The 19,097-nt window shown below is 34.5% G+C and overlaps 1 protein-coding gene across 1 annotated transcript; it reads left to right on the top strand.

Annotated features, from left to right (window-relative positions):
• Positions 1-2,156: 2,156 nt before the first annotated feature.
• LOC114301789 (uncharacterized) lies at positions 2,157-2,720 on the top strand. The gene has a single exon (XM_028246753.2). It carries the CDS (start codon positions 2,157-2,159, stop codon positions 2,718-2,720), a length of 564 nt encoding a protein of 187 aa, XP_028102554.2.
• Positions 2,721-19,097: the final 16,377 nt, after the last annotated feature.

The raw sequence follows: 19,097 nt of genomic DNA, 5'->3' as shown, positions 1-19,097 counted from the left end.
AAGGGTTCATTCATTCAAGTAACTCCCCGTGGGGAGCACCTGCGATCTTTATCTGCAAGAAAGATGGCACTCTCCGTATGTGCATAGATTACAGAGAGCTGAACAAGGTGACTATCAAGAACAAGTATCCGCTACCTAGAATTGATGACTTGTTTGATCAGTTGAAGAGGGCAGCCATTTTCTCTCAGTTTGATCTCAGAACGGGTTACCATCAGATGGGTGTGTCAGAGGAAAGTATACCGCTTACTGTTTTTCGGACCCGATATAGGTTGTACGAATTTCCTATAATGCTTTTTGGTTTGACCAATGCTCCTGCCTATTTCATAGACTTGATGAACAGAATTTTTCAACCATATCTAGATAAGTTTGTGATTATCTTCATAGATGATATCCTAGTGTATTCTAAGAATGAGGAGGAACACAGAGAACACTTGAAAGTTGTATTACAGATTTTGAGGGAGCAACAATTATACGCCAAGTTCAATAAGTCTCAATTTTGGGAGAAAGAAGTTCGATTTTTGGGACATGTTGTGTCCAATTAGGGAATAGCGGTAGATCCTGAGAAAGTTGTTGCGGTCAAAGAATGGAAGCAGCCTACTAACCCTACAGAGGTGAGAAGTTTTTTAGGACTAACCAGTTATAACAAGAGATTTATAGAGAAGTTTTCCACTATTGCAACACCCATGACCAAGTTAACCCGCAAGAATGCGAAGTTCGTATGGACAGATGATTGTGAGAAAGCTTTCCAGGAGTTAAAGCAACGGTTAACTATAGCTCCGGTGTTAATTATACCGGTACAAGGGGAAAAGTTAGTAGTGTTTACTGATGGGAATGGAACTGGGTTGGGATGTGTGTTGATGCAACATCAGAAGGTTGTATCTTATGCTTTTCGATAGTTAAAACCTCATGAAAGATGACACCTTACTCATGACTTAGAGTTGACAGCAGTTGTTTTTGCGTTGAAAGTGTGACGACACTACTTGTTTGGGGAGCACTTTGAGTTGTACACAAATCATAAGAGCCTCAAATATCTCTTTTCTCAAAAAGAGTTGAATATGAGGCAACAAAGGTGGGTTGAATTTGTCAGTAGTTATGATTTCAAGATCATTTACCACTCGGGGAAAGGAAATGTGGTCGCAGATACACTTAGTCGACAACATGGGATGATAGCTTCTTTGATGATTCAGGAATGAAAGTCCTTAGAGTTAATTTCGATGCATGATGTTCAACCAATAGAGAGTGCTGAGAGGGCATACATTGGTAGTTTGATCGTGCAGCCGATTTTACTGGGTAAAGTTCATCAGATGCAGAATTTAGATGGGTTTCTCGTCAGTAAGCTCAATGACCTTGTAGTGGATTTGATCGATGATTGTCCTACTTATTGGTCTGTGGACTCAGATGGGGGATTGCGATTCATGGGCAGGTTGTGTGTACCTAACATTGTTGAATTGAGAAAAGAGATTATGGATGATGCCCATAGGTCCCGATATACCATTCACCCTGGTGGGACTAAAATGTATCATGACTTGAAGAGGACGTTTTGGTGGGAAGGTATGAAGAAAGACGCAGGAGAGTATGTTTCTCGATGTTATGTGTGTCGGCAGGTTAAGGCAGAACACCAACGATCGTTTGGACTTTTGCAGCCTCTTGAGATTCCTACTTGGAAATGAGAGTGCATCTCTATGGATTTTGTGAATGGATTGCCACGGTCTAAACGTGGCAATGAGTCTATTTGGGTGATAGTGGATCGACTCACCAAGTCTGCTCATTTTATTCCAATCAGTGTTCACCGAACTGCGGATAAACTAGCTAGGCTGTATATTTAGGAGGTAGTGCGACTTCATGGTGCACCAGTTTCTATAGTTTCGGATCGTGATCCGTTATTTGTGGCAGAGTTTTGGGAGAGTTTTCAGCATGCTTTGGGTGCTAGGTTAGACTTGAGCACGGCTTATCATCCTCGGACGGATGGGCAAACTAAGTGGGTAAATCAGATCTTGGAGGATATGTTGAGAGCTTTTGTCCTCGATCTTGGTGGTAGTTGGGAAGAACACTTGCCATTGGTGGAATTTGCTTATAATAATAGTTATCAATCCAGTATCGGGATGACACCTTTTGAGACTTTGTATGGGAGGCCATGTCGATCACCTACTTGTTAGATGGAGGTAGGAGATGCCCCATTGTTAGGGCCAAAGTTGGTGAGAGAGACCACGGAGAAGGTGAACATTATTCGGGAACGTATTAAGACTGCGCAGAGTCGTCAGAAGAGTTACGCTGATAGAAAACGTAAAGGGGTTGCGTTGAATGTTAGAGATTTTGTGTTTTTGAAGGTCTCGCCGATGAAGGGTATCATGCAGTTCAGAAAGAAGGAAAAGTTGGCACCTAGATTTGTGGGACCATACGAGATCACTGAGAGGATTTGTAATGTGGCTTATAAATTAGCTCTACCACCTGCTTTAGCTATGATTCACAATCTGTTCCATGTATCTTTATTACGGAAGTGTGTACAAGACCCTTCCCAAGTAGTATCACCAGAAGTGTTGGAGAATAGTGACGATCTAACGTATGCAGTGCGACCAGTTACTATTCTAGATTGGGATGTAAAGCAATTGCGGCGCAAGGAAGTGAACTTGGTGAAAGTGCAATGGAGCGAGGATGAGAACAATATTACCTGGGAGTTAGAAGAGAAAGTTTGGCGTATGCACCCAGAACTTTTTGTTTAGTACTCTCTCCTATCGAGTCTCGGGACGAGATTCTTTTGAGATGTGTATATTGTAGCGACCCTAATTGTCTTTAGTCATTATTTATTATTATTATAATTATTATTATCTTATTTTATTTTTTACTTTATTAATTGTGTGGTCACATGAGAATTTAATGTGATATTTAATTAGTTTAATGTGATATTTAATTATAAAGAATTAATTCAAATATTTATTTTTATATATATTTATATATAAAAAATGGTGTTATATGTATTGATTTTATAAAAAATATTTATATATGTTGCAATTATTTAATAAAATAAAATGTAAATAATGTCAATTAGGTTAAGCATTAGAGCCTCACTTAGATAATAAAACAAAATAAAAAGAAAAGAAAACAGGGGTACAATAGCCGCAAGTCACACACGGCGAGAAAGTGTGTGCGCGTGAGAGAGAGAGAGAGATCATCAGAGAGAGCCGTAAAAAAAAAAAAAAAAAAAAAAAAAAGAGAAAGAGGGGAGGAAAAAGAAATAAAATTAGGGTATTGTTTTGGTGGTTTCATTAGTTCTTTAAATAATTTTTTGATTTTAAAAAAAATATTGTGAGTACAAATCCTATTTCTCTTGATTTATATTTAATTCGTTGTTTTTATTTATTTATTTATTTGATATTAGTTTGATTATGTTTTTATATAAAAATGATAGATTGATTTTAATTATTTTGATTAGTTGTGTATAAAAGGTTTAAGATTTTTCGATGTTTGATTAATTTTAATTATTTTGATTAGTTGTGTATGTAAGGTTTAGGGTTTTTAGATAATTGATTGATTTTAATTATTTTGATTTGTTATGTGTGTCAGGTTTAAGATTTTTATATGGATTTATTTTATGGTTGTAATCACCCTCATGGATACATGAAATTAAAATAAATTAGAAATCCATATATAAATTCCTTACACTCCACCATAACGCCATGGATTGTTGTGTTTATTTGAGTGTTGTGAGAAAGAGTGCATAAAAAAAAAATGAGGATTATGAGATTTATTTGAATGCCTTAGGCTTGGCATTGTTATGTTTGTTCTCATGAGTGAGATGTTTTGTATATGTATATTGTTGCCTCGTTCTCATGAGTAGACGAGTGATTTGATTTACGTGCGTACGTATATGCTAACCATCTGGGAAGTGTGAGTCAAACTCGAGACGATATCCCCGTGCAAGTTTGGATTCGGAGCGGTGTTAGGTATACGGGAGGCACTTGGGATATATGTGTAGGCCGGAAGGGGAGGCCCGGAGTGGTGGAATTAAGGTACCAAGAATTTGATGATGAGTTTTTCTGTGATAGTGTGAATTGTATTTATTTGTACATGTTGAAAAATAGCAAACGATCTCGATAAATTATGAAATTTGAGCAGAGGAATGTATACGTGATTCTAAACAACTTTTGTGTTTTAACTTTTTATTAAAAAGATCGATTAGAACTTATAATCGAATGATCTTGATTATAGTAGTTTTAATTCATTTTGGCAATACAGACTTTAGATGCTATTTTAACTCACGCAATGAGTTCATTTTTATTGGTTTCGCGAAAATTGAAGTAAAATATTATTCTGCACACTTTTCGTGTTTTGAACTTTTCCCAAAAAAATCATCTTAGAGCAGTTTTTGTTCGTTTTAAGTTTCAAATTTTTCGATTGAATTCCGTCTAGTTTTTCTATCAAGGTTTTCTCTCAACCTGTTTAGTTTCTGTTAAATTCATTCATGGTATCTTTTAGGAAATTTGATTTTGTACAACTTTTGTTTTTTGAGTTTTGATCAATTCGAATTATTTAAGTATGAAACGGTGCATTTTTATACTTTTTCAGCAAATTACTTATGATTAAATTATACTAACTTTATTTGTTTTGTAGGATGGTGGGTCTTACTAATTTTTTTTATGCAGGGCTGACCCATCATATTTTTATTTTTATTTTGTTTATTCTATACTTAATTTATATTTTGTTGTGTACGGGTAAGAAACTAAATGTCACCGTATCTCGAGAAATTACACATTCGTCTCGGTGCGGATGGAACTATTTGTCTTATCCCATAACAAGAATTAAATGTATTTTTGTTTGTGTCTGGTGGACACATGGGTGTTAAATCCTGTACTCATACCAGTATATCTGTATACTGACCCGTTTTGTCTCTTGGCAATTCGGGTGCGTTCTGTTTAAGCGCAACCGAGCTTCCTTTACAGGATTAGTTGGGGCTACGGTGGTGACGTGGAGTAACCATAGATTTTGGGCATATCTCTGGGACTTCTTTTGTTTTCTTGAGCTTAGGGTTGATACTAGTTTATGTATTTATTATTTATTTTATGACTTTAGTATTGGGATAGTTTGGCATGGTTTGTAACCGTACATTATTTAAGTGTATTTTGACTATTTATTGTTACTTTAATATTGGAGGCATTAGTTAGTTATGAAATTATGGTGGATGGTTTGGTTGGCGTTTAGTTTTTTTTTTGTTTCACCCCTAAGAATTTGGATGATGGAATATTGATTGGAGTTAGTCCTAATTTAATATTTAATTGTCTAAATTTTGGGGCGTGACAATATCCTTGATAGATTTCACATATGTGAGCATGAAAGTGGAGCCGCTTTCTATGAGAATAAGGCTTATTCTCAAATATGCTCATGAAAACTGGGATTAGCACAACACCGTAATGTGCTGGCTATTAAAAACTCATGTCAACACCTGGATTATTATGTGTGAGTAGTAATACTTTATTTTTCCTAAGTAATCATAGTTCAAGTTTGAGACCACTACTGACTTTGGAATAGAGGTTGTCGTTTCACTAATGAAGGTTCAATGCAGAGCACACCTTCATGATGCATACTAGTCTATCTTTGTTTGGTAATCTCTCTTGTCCTTGTTGATATTAAAATGAGTGGGAGATTGTTGGACCATTGTAATATCGTTTATTTATTTATTTATATATTTTGTTCATAAATCTTTTTTTGTCTTGTTCATGAATCTTATTTTGTTTGGTGAATAACGATTCATTTTTTTAGTGACTTTTTGTCTTGTTCATGAATGGAGATTAATTGAAGTTCATGAACTTGTTGGTGAGTTAATATTTGGAGACTTTCCATTTTTTTCTAATTTAATGGTCATCATTTTTTTGGGTATAAATTGTACGGTCCTAGCGATCTATAAATAGTTCATCTCATCTACTTTTTTTTATAACAACACCAACTATTGTTTATACAAGAGAGATTACTAGCAAAGAATGGTATTTTTCTTGGTGGATCTTTGGGTTCGCCATCTTGTACAGAGTTAGCCTGAACCATACGACAAGTGGTCGGACTGTTGTATTCTAGAGGGAACAAGTCATAGTTTTGTGACTGCTGCATCGGTATTTGGGTTCTTCCTACCGTAGTGGACTTGATCTCCTTAGGGAAAACGAGATATCCGTACCTTAGCCTAATTTATTTGTATCTTATTTTCTTTACATTATTTATCAATAAAATATAATTTTTTTGATATTTTCTCTAACAAAATTCAACTCATTTTAAACTAAAAAATTTATCACACATAAATATCATTTCTAAATTCTTAGAAAAAACAAGTTGAAATGAGCAAATTTGGTTCCCAATGCAAGTGAAACAAAACAGATATTACATCATTACAAAAAAAAAAAAAAAACTAATTTAAAAAAAAGAAATTATAAAGAGAGGCCATATTTTATTTAGATCGAGTATGCACGGACACGAAGGATAACCTCAACAGCGTATTGTCAATGGAATATATCATTAAAATTCAGGTAAACTACACTGCCACCCCCCTTTAAATTTTTATTTAATATACATTCTTCTTCACCTTTGAGAAATTATATTTTTTTTATAAAATTTAAAATTTTATTATAAATTATTTCATGGACAGTTAATGTCATATTTTAAAATTTTTAAATGATCATTTTACCATTTTTCATACTATTTCTTTTTTCTATCATCATGATTACATTCTATAACTTTTCAACTTTAAATTCTATCTGAATATATTCTTATTGAGTGATGATATATAAACATAAATTTTATATAAATTTTCAAATACAATGATATAGATTAATGGTAACCTTTCACTTTAAAACAAAATATTCATGAATATTATTTATATTTATAACAATATCATTATCGCAATATTTTTATGATATTTTTTATATAAATTTTTATATACGAATAAAATTTTTTATTTTTATTTCCATCATCGTTTTTCTTTCTCGACTATTCACCCACATTTATTACAGTATTACCAAATATTGTCATTCACATTTATTATAATATTACTAAATTTTTATATTTTTGTATTTTTTTTATTTGGTGAATTTAAAAAAAAATACAAAATATTATACTTCTTAAATATATCTAGATTAGGTGTATCTAAAAAATAAAAAATAAAAAAATGCTTAAAATATTAAAAAAAAATCAGTAAAAATAAAAAACACAAAAAATAAAGAAATTCAAATTTTTTTGTGAATTAAACCAAAAAGATTGATTGTTATTTCTCTTAAAATGACATTAATAAAATATCAATATTATTTTATTATTATATATGTATAAAGGTTAAGGGACAAATAATCATTTTAATCAGACAGAGGTAAGTGTAATTTTTTAAATATGAGGGAAAAATTTATAGTAAATAGAAATACCAAGGGGTAGGGGGTGTTAGTGTAATTACCCTTAAAAATCACATGCGTAATGTGTTTTAGTGTTGGAGAAAAATGGTTGAATAAGAAATTGTCTCATAAATGTGTATATAATTCACACATTTAAGGCTCATCAGTTTTACAAAATTGATTGGGCAGTTTTGCTAGCATTAGTTGCCAGCCTTGATGGCTAGAGGCTCCTCCCCTCTCCCCCATGGTGTATAAAAGGAGGCCCTATTTATTGAAAAGAGATATAGAATTTTTCCTTGACATCCATACACTGTCAGTCTACTTCTCCTATAATTTTCTTTCTGAGAGAGAGTGCTGCCGTTGTCCGTTCGCTAAGCTAATCAGAAGGTGCTTCTGTTGTAGCTGGTAAAAATCGTCGTATCCTGGGAAGTAGACACCGGCGTACCTCCAGCACCCAACGGTGAGGTGGCGAATCTATTTTAAGGAGACTGTGGTATCACACAGGCTTCGGTTTACTTCCTTTAACCATTTTATATTTTATCTGTATTTTATTCAGCATGTTATTTTTCCTGGGATTGAAGGTTTGTTTTGTTCATCTCATAATTTTGCGATATATAATGTGAAATTATGTAATGTAAATAGTTTTTCCCAACAAGCTTAAAATAGATTTGACGTTTATCATAGAATTAGATTAATAGATTCATAGGTGTGTGTAATAATTTTGCATATAATTGGCCACTGGTAGTACTAGCGAGTTAATTGGTTTATTAGATGCATGTACACAGGGTTAAGCTTTTGATTTTGCTATTTTGTGTATGCTACTGTTTGGTCTTCCCATGGCATGGAATAGGCCACTGTTATCAATAGGGAAGAAGAGTTCCATTGGTGCAACATTAATTCATTGTATTTTCTAATTAATTTATTAATTTATGGTGTATCGGTTCATGCCTTGTATTTCTAGATTTACATGCTTCTAGTTCACATGCTTCTAGTTTACAATATAAATTACATGTTCATTCGGGTTTAATTTTTAGTGTAATTTACATTTCTAGCATGTTTATTAGGTAGTAAATTTTCATGTAACTTGTACCTATTAATCTTTAATTTAGGTGTGGAGTTGTAAAGTTTATAACTTGCCTATATTTAAATTCATGTTAATTTCTCTAGAATTATTTGCATGTTAATCATGTCATTTGCAATTCTTGCCCAGTAATGTGATTTAACTATTTAGGAGTTATAAAATGTTTGTAACTTGCCTCAATTAATTACATGTTTAGTGTACCATAAGTTCATATGTAACCTTTACCAATTTAAAATATGCTTTAATTATATTTAATTTAGGTCTGTAACTTATATAGTTAATTACATGTTTATTATGTAATTAATTTTTTACAGTTTTTTTTAGTTTAAATTCTAGATGCGTAACTTAAGGGTTGGTTATAATCTTTACTTGCAGTTATTTATTAGTTTGTTTGCTAGTACTCTCCCCTTCAATCACTACTTTGCCAAAAGCAAAGAAAAGCTGATGGAGGTTTTGTTGTATTTTGCTGCTAACTCTTTATTGCAAGAATACCTATGGAAATGGGAAAAAGGATTAAGTTGGACTAAATATTTGATGCAATTGTTTGCTTGAGTGTTCATTTGTGGTTATTCACCAATATGTAAAGCACGTTTTATTTGCTTGTAATTATTGTAGCAATTTTGTTGTAATTGCTTATACAGTTTGGAACTTGGTGTGTTTAACCTAGTTCATCCATTGGAAAATTTAATTCTTAAAGTTGTTTCCCATGGACTAGGAGTCAACATGCTCTTGAAAGTTTTGTCTAAGGTTAACTAGGTTTTAAGTGGGACCGGTATGACCCCTCCAGTCTTCCTGGAAACTTTCCTGACCATGCTCGATTCTAGGTTGCGTGGTGAGACTAGTTTTGAATTAAATTTCCAATTGTGGGATTTTCTAGTGTTAAGTTTGATTTCTAGAAATACAGAATAGTGAAAATTCTGCTGTAATTTTTCAGAAATGGCAACTGTCTCTGATGCTGCTGCTGCTAATGTTGGTGGGGATCCGAACCCCAGGGCGACTGGCTTGCCAACCCCTGCTGTGACCTCTGTGGTCAATCCTCCTGTTATTATTCTGCTTATTCCGGGAGGACCGCTCAATCATCACGAGCGCCCAGAGAAGTTCACGGGAGTGAATTTCAAGAGATGGCAGCAGAAGATGCTGTTTTATTTGACTACTCTAAGCCTTGCGAGGTTTCTGAGTGAAGATGTACCAGCCGTAAAGAAGAATGAGCAAGATAAACAAAAGCTCATGGCTCTGGACGCTTGGAAACAAGCAGACTTCTTATGCCGGAATTACATTCTAAACGGCTTGGCGGATCCGCTTTTCAACGTGTTCTATGCCAAGAAATCGGCTAAGGAGTTGTGGGATGCCTTGGACAAAAAGTACAAGACCGAGGATGCTGGGGTAAAGAAATTTATCGTCGGCCGGTTCCTGGACTTCAAGATGGTGGACTCTAAAACTATCCTGAGTCAAGTCCAAGAGTTCCAAGTGATTCTGCAAGAGATACATGCAGAAGGGATGGTCCTAAGTGAGTCATTCCAGGCAGCTGCTTTGATTGAGAAGCTACCTAACGGCTGGAAAGACTTCAAGAACTACTTGAAGCACAAACGAAAGGAGATGACAGTCGAAGAGCTCGTTGTCAGGCTCCGGATTGAAGAGGACAACAGGAAGAAAGGAGGGAGTACCTCCACTGTCAAAGCCAACATGGTTGAGCATGGCAAGTCCTCGGGGGCGAGGAAAAAACCACCAATAGGCAAAAGCTCAAAGTTGGGGGTTAGAGGAGGAATCTCCAAAAGGCCAGCCTGCAAGCCAAAGGAGCCTACTTTTAGGTTCGATGGCAAATGCTTCAACTGTGGAAGTGACGGGCATCGGGCAGTTGATTGTTTGAAGAAGAAGCCCTACAGGAAAAACCCTCCCCAACATAAAAACCGAGCACATATGGCTGAAATGGAGGAATTGTCACACGATGTGGACGACATGCATCTGTCAGCCGTCGTGTCAGAACTGAACATGGTGGGGTCAAACCCGAGGGAGTGGTGGGTGGACCCTGGGGCCACTCGCCATGTTTGTGCAGAGAAGAGAATGTTCACAACTTTCGAACTGGTTTCAAACGGGGAGAAGTTGTTTATGGGAAACTCTGCAACCTCAGCTGTTGAGGTTAAAGGTAAGGTGATCCTGAAGATGGCTTCAGGAAAAGAACTGACTTTGAACGATGTCCTTTTTGTGCCGGACATTCATAAGAACCTTGTCTCGGGGTCTCTCCTAAGCAAGCATGGCTTTCGTATGGTGTTTGAATTAGACAAGGTTGTGTTGACCAAGGGCGGGGTCTATGTGAGGAAGAGATATATGTCAGGTGGTATGTTTAAATTGAATATAATGACACTTATCCTTAAGATTAATGAGAAAGTTTCTTCTTCTGCTTATATGCTTGAGTCCCCTAATTTATGGCATAGTAGATTGGGTCATGTAAATTTTGACTCTTTACGTAGATTAATCAAGTTAGATCACATACTATCTTTCAACATTAATCCATAACACAAGTGTGAAACTTGTGTAGAAGCAAAATTGACAAGGTCTTCTTTTCATTCTATTAAAAGAAGTACCCAGCCTTTGGGTTTAATGCATAGTGATGTGTGTGACTTGAAAGTTGTACAATCACGCGGTGGCAACAAGTACTTCATCACTTTTGTTGATGATTGCACTAAATACTGCTATGTGTATTTGCTTAAAAGCAAAGACGAGGCTATTGATAAATTTATTCTTTTTAAGAATGAAGTTAAGAATCAATTAAGCCGGAAAATCAAGGCATTGAGAAGTGATCGTGGTGGTGAGTATGAATCCCCGTGTGCCAAGACTTGTGCTCAATTTGGGATTATTCACCAAACCACAGCGCCTTATTCGCCTCAGTCAAATGGTGTTGCTGAGCGGAAGAACAGGACGCTGAAAGAGATAATGAATGCAATGTTGATAAGTTCAGAACTTATGGGGGGAAGCAATTCTCTCTGCGAATTATATTCTTAATAGAATACCACGGAAAAAAGTGGACAAGACTCCATATGAGTTGTGGAAAGGTTACAAGCCTTCATATAAATACCTACGAATGTGGGTGTGTCTTGCAAAAGTGGCGGTACCTACACCCAAGCGGGTTAGGATAGGTCCGAAAACCGTGGACTGTATTTTCATTGGTTATGCACAAAATAGTAGTGCATATAGATTTCTTGTGCACAAGTCTGATATTTCAGATATACACAAGAATACTATCATGGAATCTAGAAGTGTATCTTTCTTTGAAGATGTATTTCCGTGTCGTCCCCAAGACAGGGTTTCGAGTTCCATGAAAGAAATAGATGATCACGAAGACGATCACATAGATGATCACATGGATGATCAAACAGCTGATCAAGTAGATGATCAAGCTGATGAGGTAGATGAGCCAAGAAGGAGTAAAAGGGCTAGAACCACAAAGTCTTTTGGTCCAGACTTCTTGACTTATATGTTAAAGGGAGAACCTCGAACGTTCCAGAAGCTGTGACTTCACCTGAAAGTCCTTTATGGAAAGAAGCAATTAAGAGTGAGATTGACTCCATCTTACAGAACCATACTTGGGAGTTGGTTGATCTATCCCCAAGCAGTAAGGCCTTGGGGAGTAAGTGGATCTTCGGAAAAAAGATGAAAACGGATGGGTCAATTGACAAATATAAAGCTCGGCTAGTTATCAAAGGATACAGACAGCGAGAAGGCCTGGATTACTTTGATACGTATTCACCTGTGACAAGGATTATATCCATTCGCATGGTGATTGCAATAGCAGCTTTACGTGATTTAGAAATACATCAGATGGATGTAAAGACAGCTTTCTTAAATGGAGATTTAGATGAAGAAATCTATATGGAGCAACCCGAGGGGTTTTCAGCTCCAGGAAAAAGTAAGAAAGTCTGTAAGCTTTTCAAGTCATTATATGGTTTGAAGCAAGCTCCCAAACAATGGCATGAGAAGTTTGACAATGCTATATTGTCAAATGGGTTTCGAATCAATAAGTGTGATAAGTGCGTATATGTTAAAGACACTGACAAAGGTTATGTCATTTTGTGTCTATACGTTGATGACATACTCATTGTTGGTAGCAATGATGAAATGATTAAAGCTACCAAAAGATTGTTAAACTCCAAGTTTGACATGAAGGATATGGGCCGTGCATATGTCATTCTGGGTGTTAAGATCACCAGAACATCTGGTGGTATTGTACTTTCTCAAGCTTATTATGTTAATAAGATACTTGAGAAATTTGGAAAGTCAGATACAAGTATGTTTAGGACACCGGTAGACTTAAGTCTATATTTGACCAAGAATAATGGTGAGAGTGTCTATCAACTAGAATATTCTCGGGTCATTGGGAGTTTGATGTATCTGATGAGTTGTACAAGGCCGGATATCGCCTACGCTGTTAGTAGGCTGAGTAGATACACGAGTAATCCTAATGCTACTCATTGGAAGGGCATTATGCGGGTGTTGGGGTATATCCGTACACCCCGGATTATGGGCTGCATTATACCAAATACCCAGCGGTACTAGAAGGGTATAGTGACGCAAATTAAATATCTGATATAAAAGATTCCAAATCCACTAGTGGTTATGTGTTCGCCCTCGGAGGGGCAGTCGTGGCTTGGAAATCTGCCAAGCAAACGTGTAGCTCGAGATCAACGATGGAATCTGAGTTTATTGCTTTAGATAAAGCAACTGAAAAAGCTGAATGGCTTCGCCAGTTTATTGAGGATATTCCACGTTGGCCGAAACCTGTGCCAGCTATCAGTATTCATTGCGATAGCCAATCAGCGATTGGTCGGGCACAGAGTAATATGTATAATGGAAAGTCTAGACATATCCGTCGTAGACATAATTCCATATGACAACTACTCTCAAATGGAGTTATCTCTCTAGACTATGTCAAGTCTAAGGACAACATTGCGGATCCGGTAACCAAAGGGTTAACTCGAGAGTTAGTAGAAAAGACGTCAAGAGGAATGGGTTTAAGGCCTTTAGTAAAGGTTACCGGAACGGAAAACCCAACCTAGCTGACTGGAGATCCCAAGATCTAGGTTCAAAAGGACAACCTAACTTCGTGTAACGGGTGAGTCACTGAAGAGGTAAATCCTCTTGCCCATTCCTTTATACAGTGATGCCCTGTGGGGGTGGAAGGTTAAGCTAATGCTTTTAATGACCTTAGTGATGTGGTATAATGAAATACCGTATCTAGGTCACCTATGTGAGTGCGAAGTGGGGCCGCTTCTTTAAGAATTGCCAAGGCCGAAGTCTTTAAAAACACTCACAGAAACCAGGCTAGTGTTCCAGGGCCATACCGGACACACCAGTGAGAACAAGAACAATGGTTGGACTAACTCCTGTGTGAGGTCTATTGTCTCAGTTTACATAAACGGCAGAACAGTTCAAGACATCACGTTCACTGGTCCGCCAGTAAATCCGATAGGTTTTCACTACGAAAGGTTCATGGCCAACAGCTACCTTTTCTGATGCAGGGTTAGTCTATGTGCTCTCTCTCTTTCCGAGTCTTTGTTGATAAACGTTGAGCGTTTGCTGTATTCGGTCAATTTTTATTCATATGGGGGATTGTTGGAGAAAAATGGTTGAATAAGAAATTGCCTCATAAATATGTATATAATTCACACATTTAAGGCTCATCAGTTTTACAAAATTGATTGGGCAGTTTTGCTAGCATTAGTTGCCAGCCTTGATGGCTAGAGGCTCCTCCCCTCTCCCCCATGGTGTATAAAAAGAGGCCCTATTTCTTGAAAAGAGATATAGAATTTTTCCTTGACATCCATACACTGTCAGTCTACTTCTCCTATAATTTTCTTCCTGAGAGAGAGTGCTACCGTTGTCCATTCGCTAAGCTAATCAGAAGGTGCTTCTGTTGTAGCTGGTAAAAACCGTCGTATCCTGGGAAGTAGACGCCGGCGTACCTCCAGCACCCAACGGTGAGGCGGCGAATCTATTTTAAGGAGACTGTGGTATCACACAGGCTTCGGTTTGCTTCCTTTAACCATTTTATATTTTATCTGTATTTTATTCAGCATGTTATTTTTCCTGGGATTGAAGGTTTGTTTTGTTCATCTCATAATTTTGCGATATGCAACGTGAAATTATGTAATGTGAGTAGTTTTTCCTAACATTTAGTTCATGTGATATTTTATTAAGGTGGGTCGCATCTTAGACCTCGTTTGGGAACAGACTTTTTTAGTAATTTTTTTGCTAAAATGTGATGTAAAAAAAATTAGTATGTTTGGAATGACTTTTTGACTTTTTACGAAAAGATGTGCAAAAAATAGAAGAAAATGAAATCTTTGACTTTTTTGTATGAATTGTTGACTTTTTAATTTTTTTTAATAATTTTTTAATTTTTTGACTAAAAATGACACTGGCCAAACGAGGCCTTAGTTAGAAGAAGTAAAAAAGAGGACACATTTGGTAGGGTATTTTTTAAGTTAAAATTTGATAATTAAAAAATAAAAGTGAAAAGAATTTATTTCTTAACTTTTAAAGAATCAGTTTTTTAGGTTTATTTGATTTATTTTTGCATAATAAGTTAAGCAGAAGGTGTACCAAATAATGCACAAGTTCTCAAATTAAAAAAAGTTATAATAACTTCTTCGAATGTGACGACTCCGCCATATATAATATTTTATATTTAATTTAATTGTGAAATTTTTAATAAGGTGAAATTGACAAATTGAATTATTTTAATTTCGAGTATCGGACCATATAAGAGTTTAATTAAATATCCGATTTAGTTTAGTAAATTTGAAAGTTAGTAATTGGGTCCGAATTGGAGTTGATTAAGTTATAAAAAGAAAACAAAATAAATAAATAAATAAAATAATAATAATAATCGTGATAGCAATAGTAAAATAAAATAATTAATGTTATGTTGTAGGTGATGGAATGTAATTTAATTGGATTATTAAAACAAAAATTTGGGGGCAAATTAGAATTAAAATCTATACTATATATTAAGTAAAAGGGGGTTTTTAACCCCCAATGTATATGGGAGGTTCAATATCTCAATCTGAATTTTTTAAATTTTTTATTTAAAAAAAAATTCAACATTTATTGATTTGTTCAAAATCCCCTGATCAGCATTTATTAACTTTTTTCAATTCACATGTCTTTCCATATGCTTGCATTTATTGATTTGGTCAAAATTCCCTGATCAACATTTTAAATCCCTTCATACAAATAATAATAGATACAATCCGTGTATAGTTACTGCAGTATCCTTTTTAACTTCTCCTATACACTATGGTTAATGATAAGATTGTTAAATTATTTTTATAAAAAATCTTAAAAACATAATTTATATATTAAAAAAATTTTAAAACAAATATAAATATGTATAATTATTCTGTATATCACGGGTATTAAACTAGTATATATATATAAAAAAAAGAGGCCCCACACATTCTCAAGCCTAGCCTATAGATCGATGCCTATAGATTGATGACTATGCATGAACAGTTTAAAGACTTGGTGATAGAATGGCCAGGTGGTAAGCTTGCAATGCGTTAACTCTTGATGGGTTTTCACCAATTATAAATAGAGGGATTAGTAGGTTGCTAAGCGGGGAGGAATAAGGATATAACTAAAGGCAACATAGAGAAATAAGAAGTCGACATTAGGAAAGTAAATGTCAAGGTCAATAGTGAGGTGAGTCATATTATATTTTGAGTTATAATAATATATTTTATGTATATTTTAAGTTATCATAAATTATTTTATGTAATTTATGTTTTATAAATTATATTAATATTTTAATTACGTTAATTATTTTCTGAACTCTATTTGTTTAAATTGAAACCCATGAATATGTTTGTTTTCTCTTAGAAATTATTTGATAACAATTATAAATAATTATATTTTGTAAGTACTACCACGGGAGTCGCATGCCTTGGGGGACTTAAATAACCATTGCCCTCTGTTTGGCCACTTTGTCGTCCTCTGTTTGTCATGGATCCATTGACCTCTGTTCTAACCGTCACTCTTGTGACCTCTGTTCTGTTATGTTCTGTTCTGTACCGTGGTTATGATTATTTAGGCCAAGTTTGGCTAAACAAAATAAGTGCACTTATTTCATCTTTTTATCTTTTTTGGGTCACATCAATCAACATCTCATCTCTACTTTTTCTATACATAATACAATAAAAGTTAAAAAGTACACTTATTTAGTCTTCCCAAACTTGGCCTTATTTACGTAATTTTTGTATTCCAGTTTCTGCTACTAAAATAATTTGTTATTCAAATTAAGATAAGTTATGTTAACGTCTGAGCTTAAATAACTATCCATTGTTATTTTGTGTCCCCTATACTCTTGCCATAATATTTTTCACTTTGCTATGTGCTTATAGCTGTTAACCATTTTCAGGTGACGTGTCAAAACCGATGCATGGGGTAGGCACAAGGCACTTTGTAGTTATAGTACAGCTCTGGTATTGCAATCGAATAGAAACTCCAACGTTCATATTTTTGTTATACTTAAATGAAGACTTGGGTACCCTCTTATTTTACTCCGCTGCACTATTAATTTATTATGATTTCAATTATTATCTTGTCGCGACACTAAACTTCCAAGTACCGAGTTTGAGTCGTGACATATAGCTTATACCAAACCGTCCAGATTAGCTCTTTAAATATGTCAAGCAAAGCCTTAATGACTAACTTTTATTTGGCCTTTGTTTGTTTATTTATTGGGTAACTATTTTAAAGCATTTTTTTTTTTTTTTTGTTCTCTATCTTAAAAAATAAATAAATAAAACAAACAAACAAAAAAGAATAAAAAAAATCATTTTTTCTGATCTTTATTTGTAGTTTTTAGATAATATAAGTTATTTTTTAGGTAAATTACATTAATCTTTTTTGAAATTTGAGAAAATATATCAAACCTTATAAGTTTGGTATAATTAACTTGGGTTTCTTAAAATTTTAATTGTATTAAGTTGGGTTTGTAATATATATTTTATTATTATTAATCTCAGTGTCTATACATGCATAGTTCAAATGAAAGTCAATGTCATTGTTCTCTCTTTTTTTTCTTTTCTTTTTTTTTTTTTCTTTTTTCGGTTCAAAGTCAATGTAATTATCCAAACTTACGAATCCTATAATATTAGGTCAAGTTTGGCAATTTTTAAAAAATTTAAAAAGACAAAAAGTTACTTAAAAAATTAAAAATTTAACACTATTCACCAAAAAAAATATTAAAATAATAATATACACATATTAATACAGATCAAAAAATAAACACATGAATTGGTACTAACGAGATGGTGAAGTCAGTGACCGAGGGGAATTATAGTAAAATATTTGCTAAATTGAATGGTAGAGCTGGGCTCGTGGGGGCCCACCATGGATCTCGTTTTGATAATCTGAACCGTTCAATAAGTAGACCTTGTCTAGTACTATATTCTTGTAAAAAATCACGTTTATCGGATATCACTAAATATATGATCAAATTAGTTTTGTATAAAAATAGATGATGTTATAGTTAACAATTAACAAAAAAAATTAACACAATCAAATAGCCATCAAATATCCAATCAACGTAATTTTTTACAAGTATATAGTACTCGACGAGTTCTACACATTGAACGGTTTCGATTAGTAAAACGGGACCCGTGGTGGGCCCTCATGGCCGAACTGAACCAACTAATATATGCCCCCAAAAAGTAGAGAATCAATCTCCTACACTACCCTCTGCCGCACTGCCCTTTAGGCTTCCAACCACACCGCCTATTCCATCACTTTATTCCCTAATACACTTATTTATACAATTTTTAATACACATTTTTTCATAAAAAGTCAAAAAGTTAACCCACATATCCATATTTTTTTCCTTAACTTTTTAGTCTAAAAAAATAAAAAATGCACTTATTTAAAATATCCCAAACAACCCTTAATCTAATCCTTAGGTGGGTAGTGTAATCTACTTTTTTTTATGGCTTTTAATTTAGGAGATATAACTCTTCAGGTGAGTTTTTAAAAATTGTTAAACATAATAAAAAAAAATTATGATTTTAATTGTTAATATTTGTGATATTTCTCACTTTTTTGTAATTATTGTTTTTGATCAATGTGTTATCTTCCCTTTACAAGCCTGTGGATTTATTGTCGTTATTTTTTTAACATAACGTAATTGTATAAATATATATATAAAATAAAATTGCACAATGTTTTTTTTTTTCCCCTGTAAAAAGGCAGATGACAAAGAAATTGGTTTTGGTAAAAAGTAACAAACTCACACAAAAAATTTATAAAAAAATAAATATAAATTTAAAAACATAAAAAATATATATATTTAAAAGAATAATAAAAATACTGATCAAAAAGGAAAACGTCACAAGCATAGATAGGAATGGCAACGGGCGGGGCCGGGGATGACACTCCCTGTCCCCGATTCCCAAAAGTAGAAAAATCCCCGTCCCCACCCCCGATCCCCAACGGGGAAACCATCACCTCTCCTGCCTCCATCCCCTAACGGGGATCGGGTTTTCCCGACCTCGAAAAATACCCGATATATCTGTTCTCAAAACACACACACACACATACACACACAAGAAGAACTGTTCAGATCAACCACAATCATCAACAACCATTACCAACAGCAACAGATAACA

This window comes from Camellia sinensis, chromosome 3 (genome assembly GCF_055761805.1).
Source record: "Camellia sinensis isolate YWXY chromosome 3, ASM5576180v1, whole genome shotgun sequence".
Classification (NCBI taxonomy): Eukaryota; Viridiplantae; Streptophyta; class Magnoliopsida; order Ericales; family Theaceae; genus Camellia; species Camellia sinensis.
Note: the sequence above shows the minus strand (reverse complement) of the source record. Positions and strands in the feature narration are given on the sequence as shown.

Bases quoted from the DNA above. Each gene is read 5' to 3' on its own strand.
- LOC114301789 (XM_028246753.2), top strand. From the start codon at position 2,157: ATGGAGGTAGGAGATGCCCCATTGTTAGGGCCAAAGTTGGTGAGAGAG.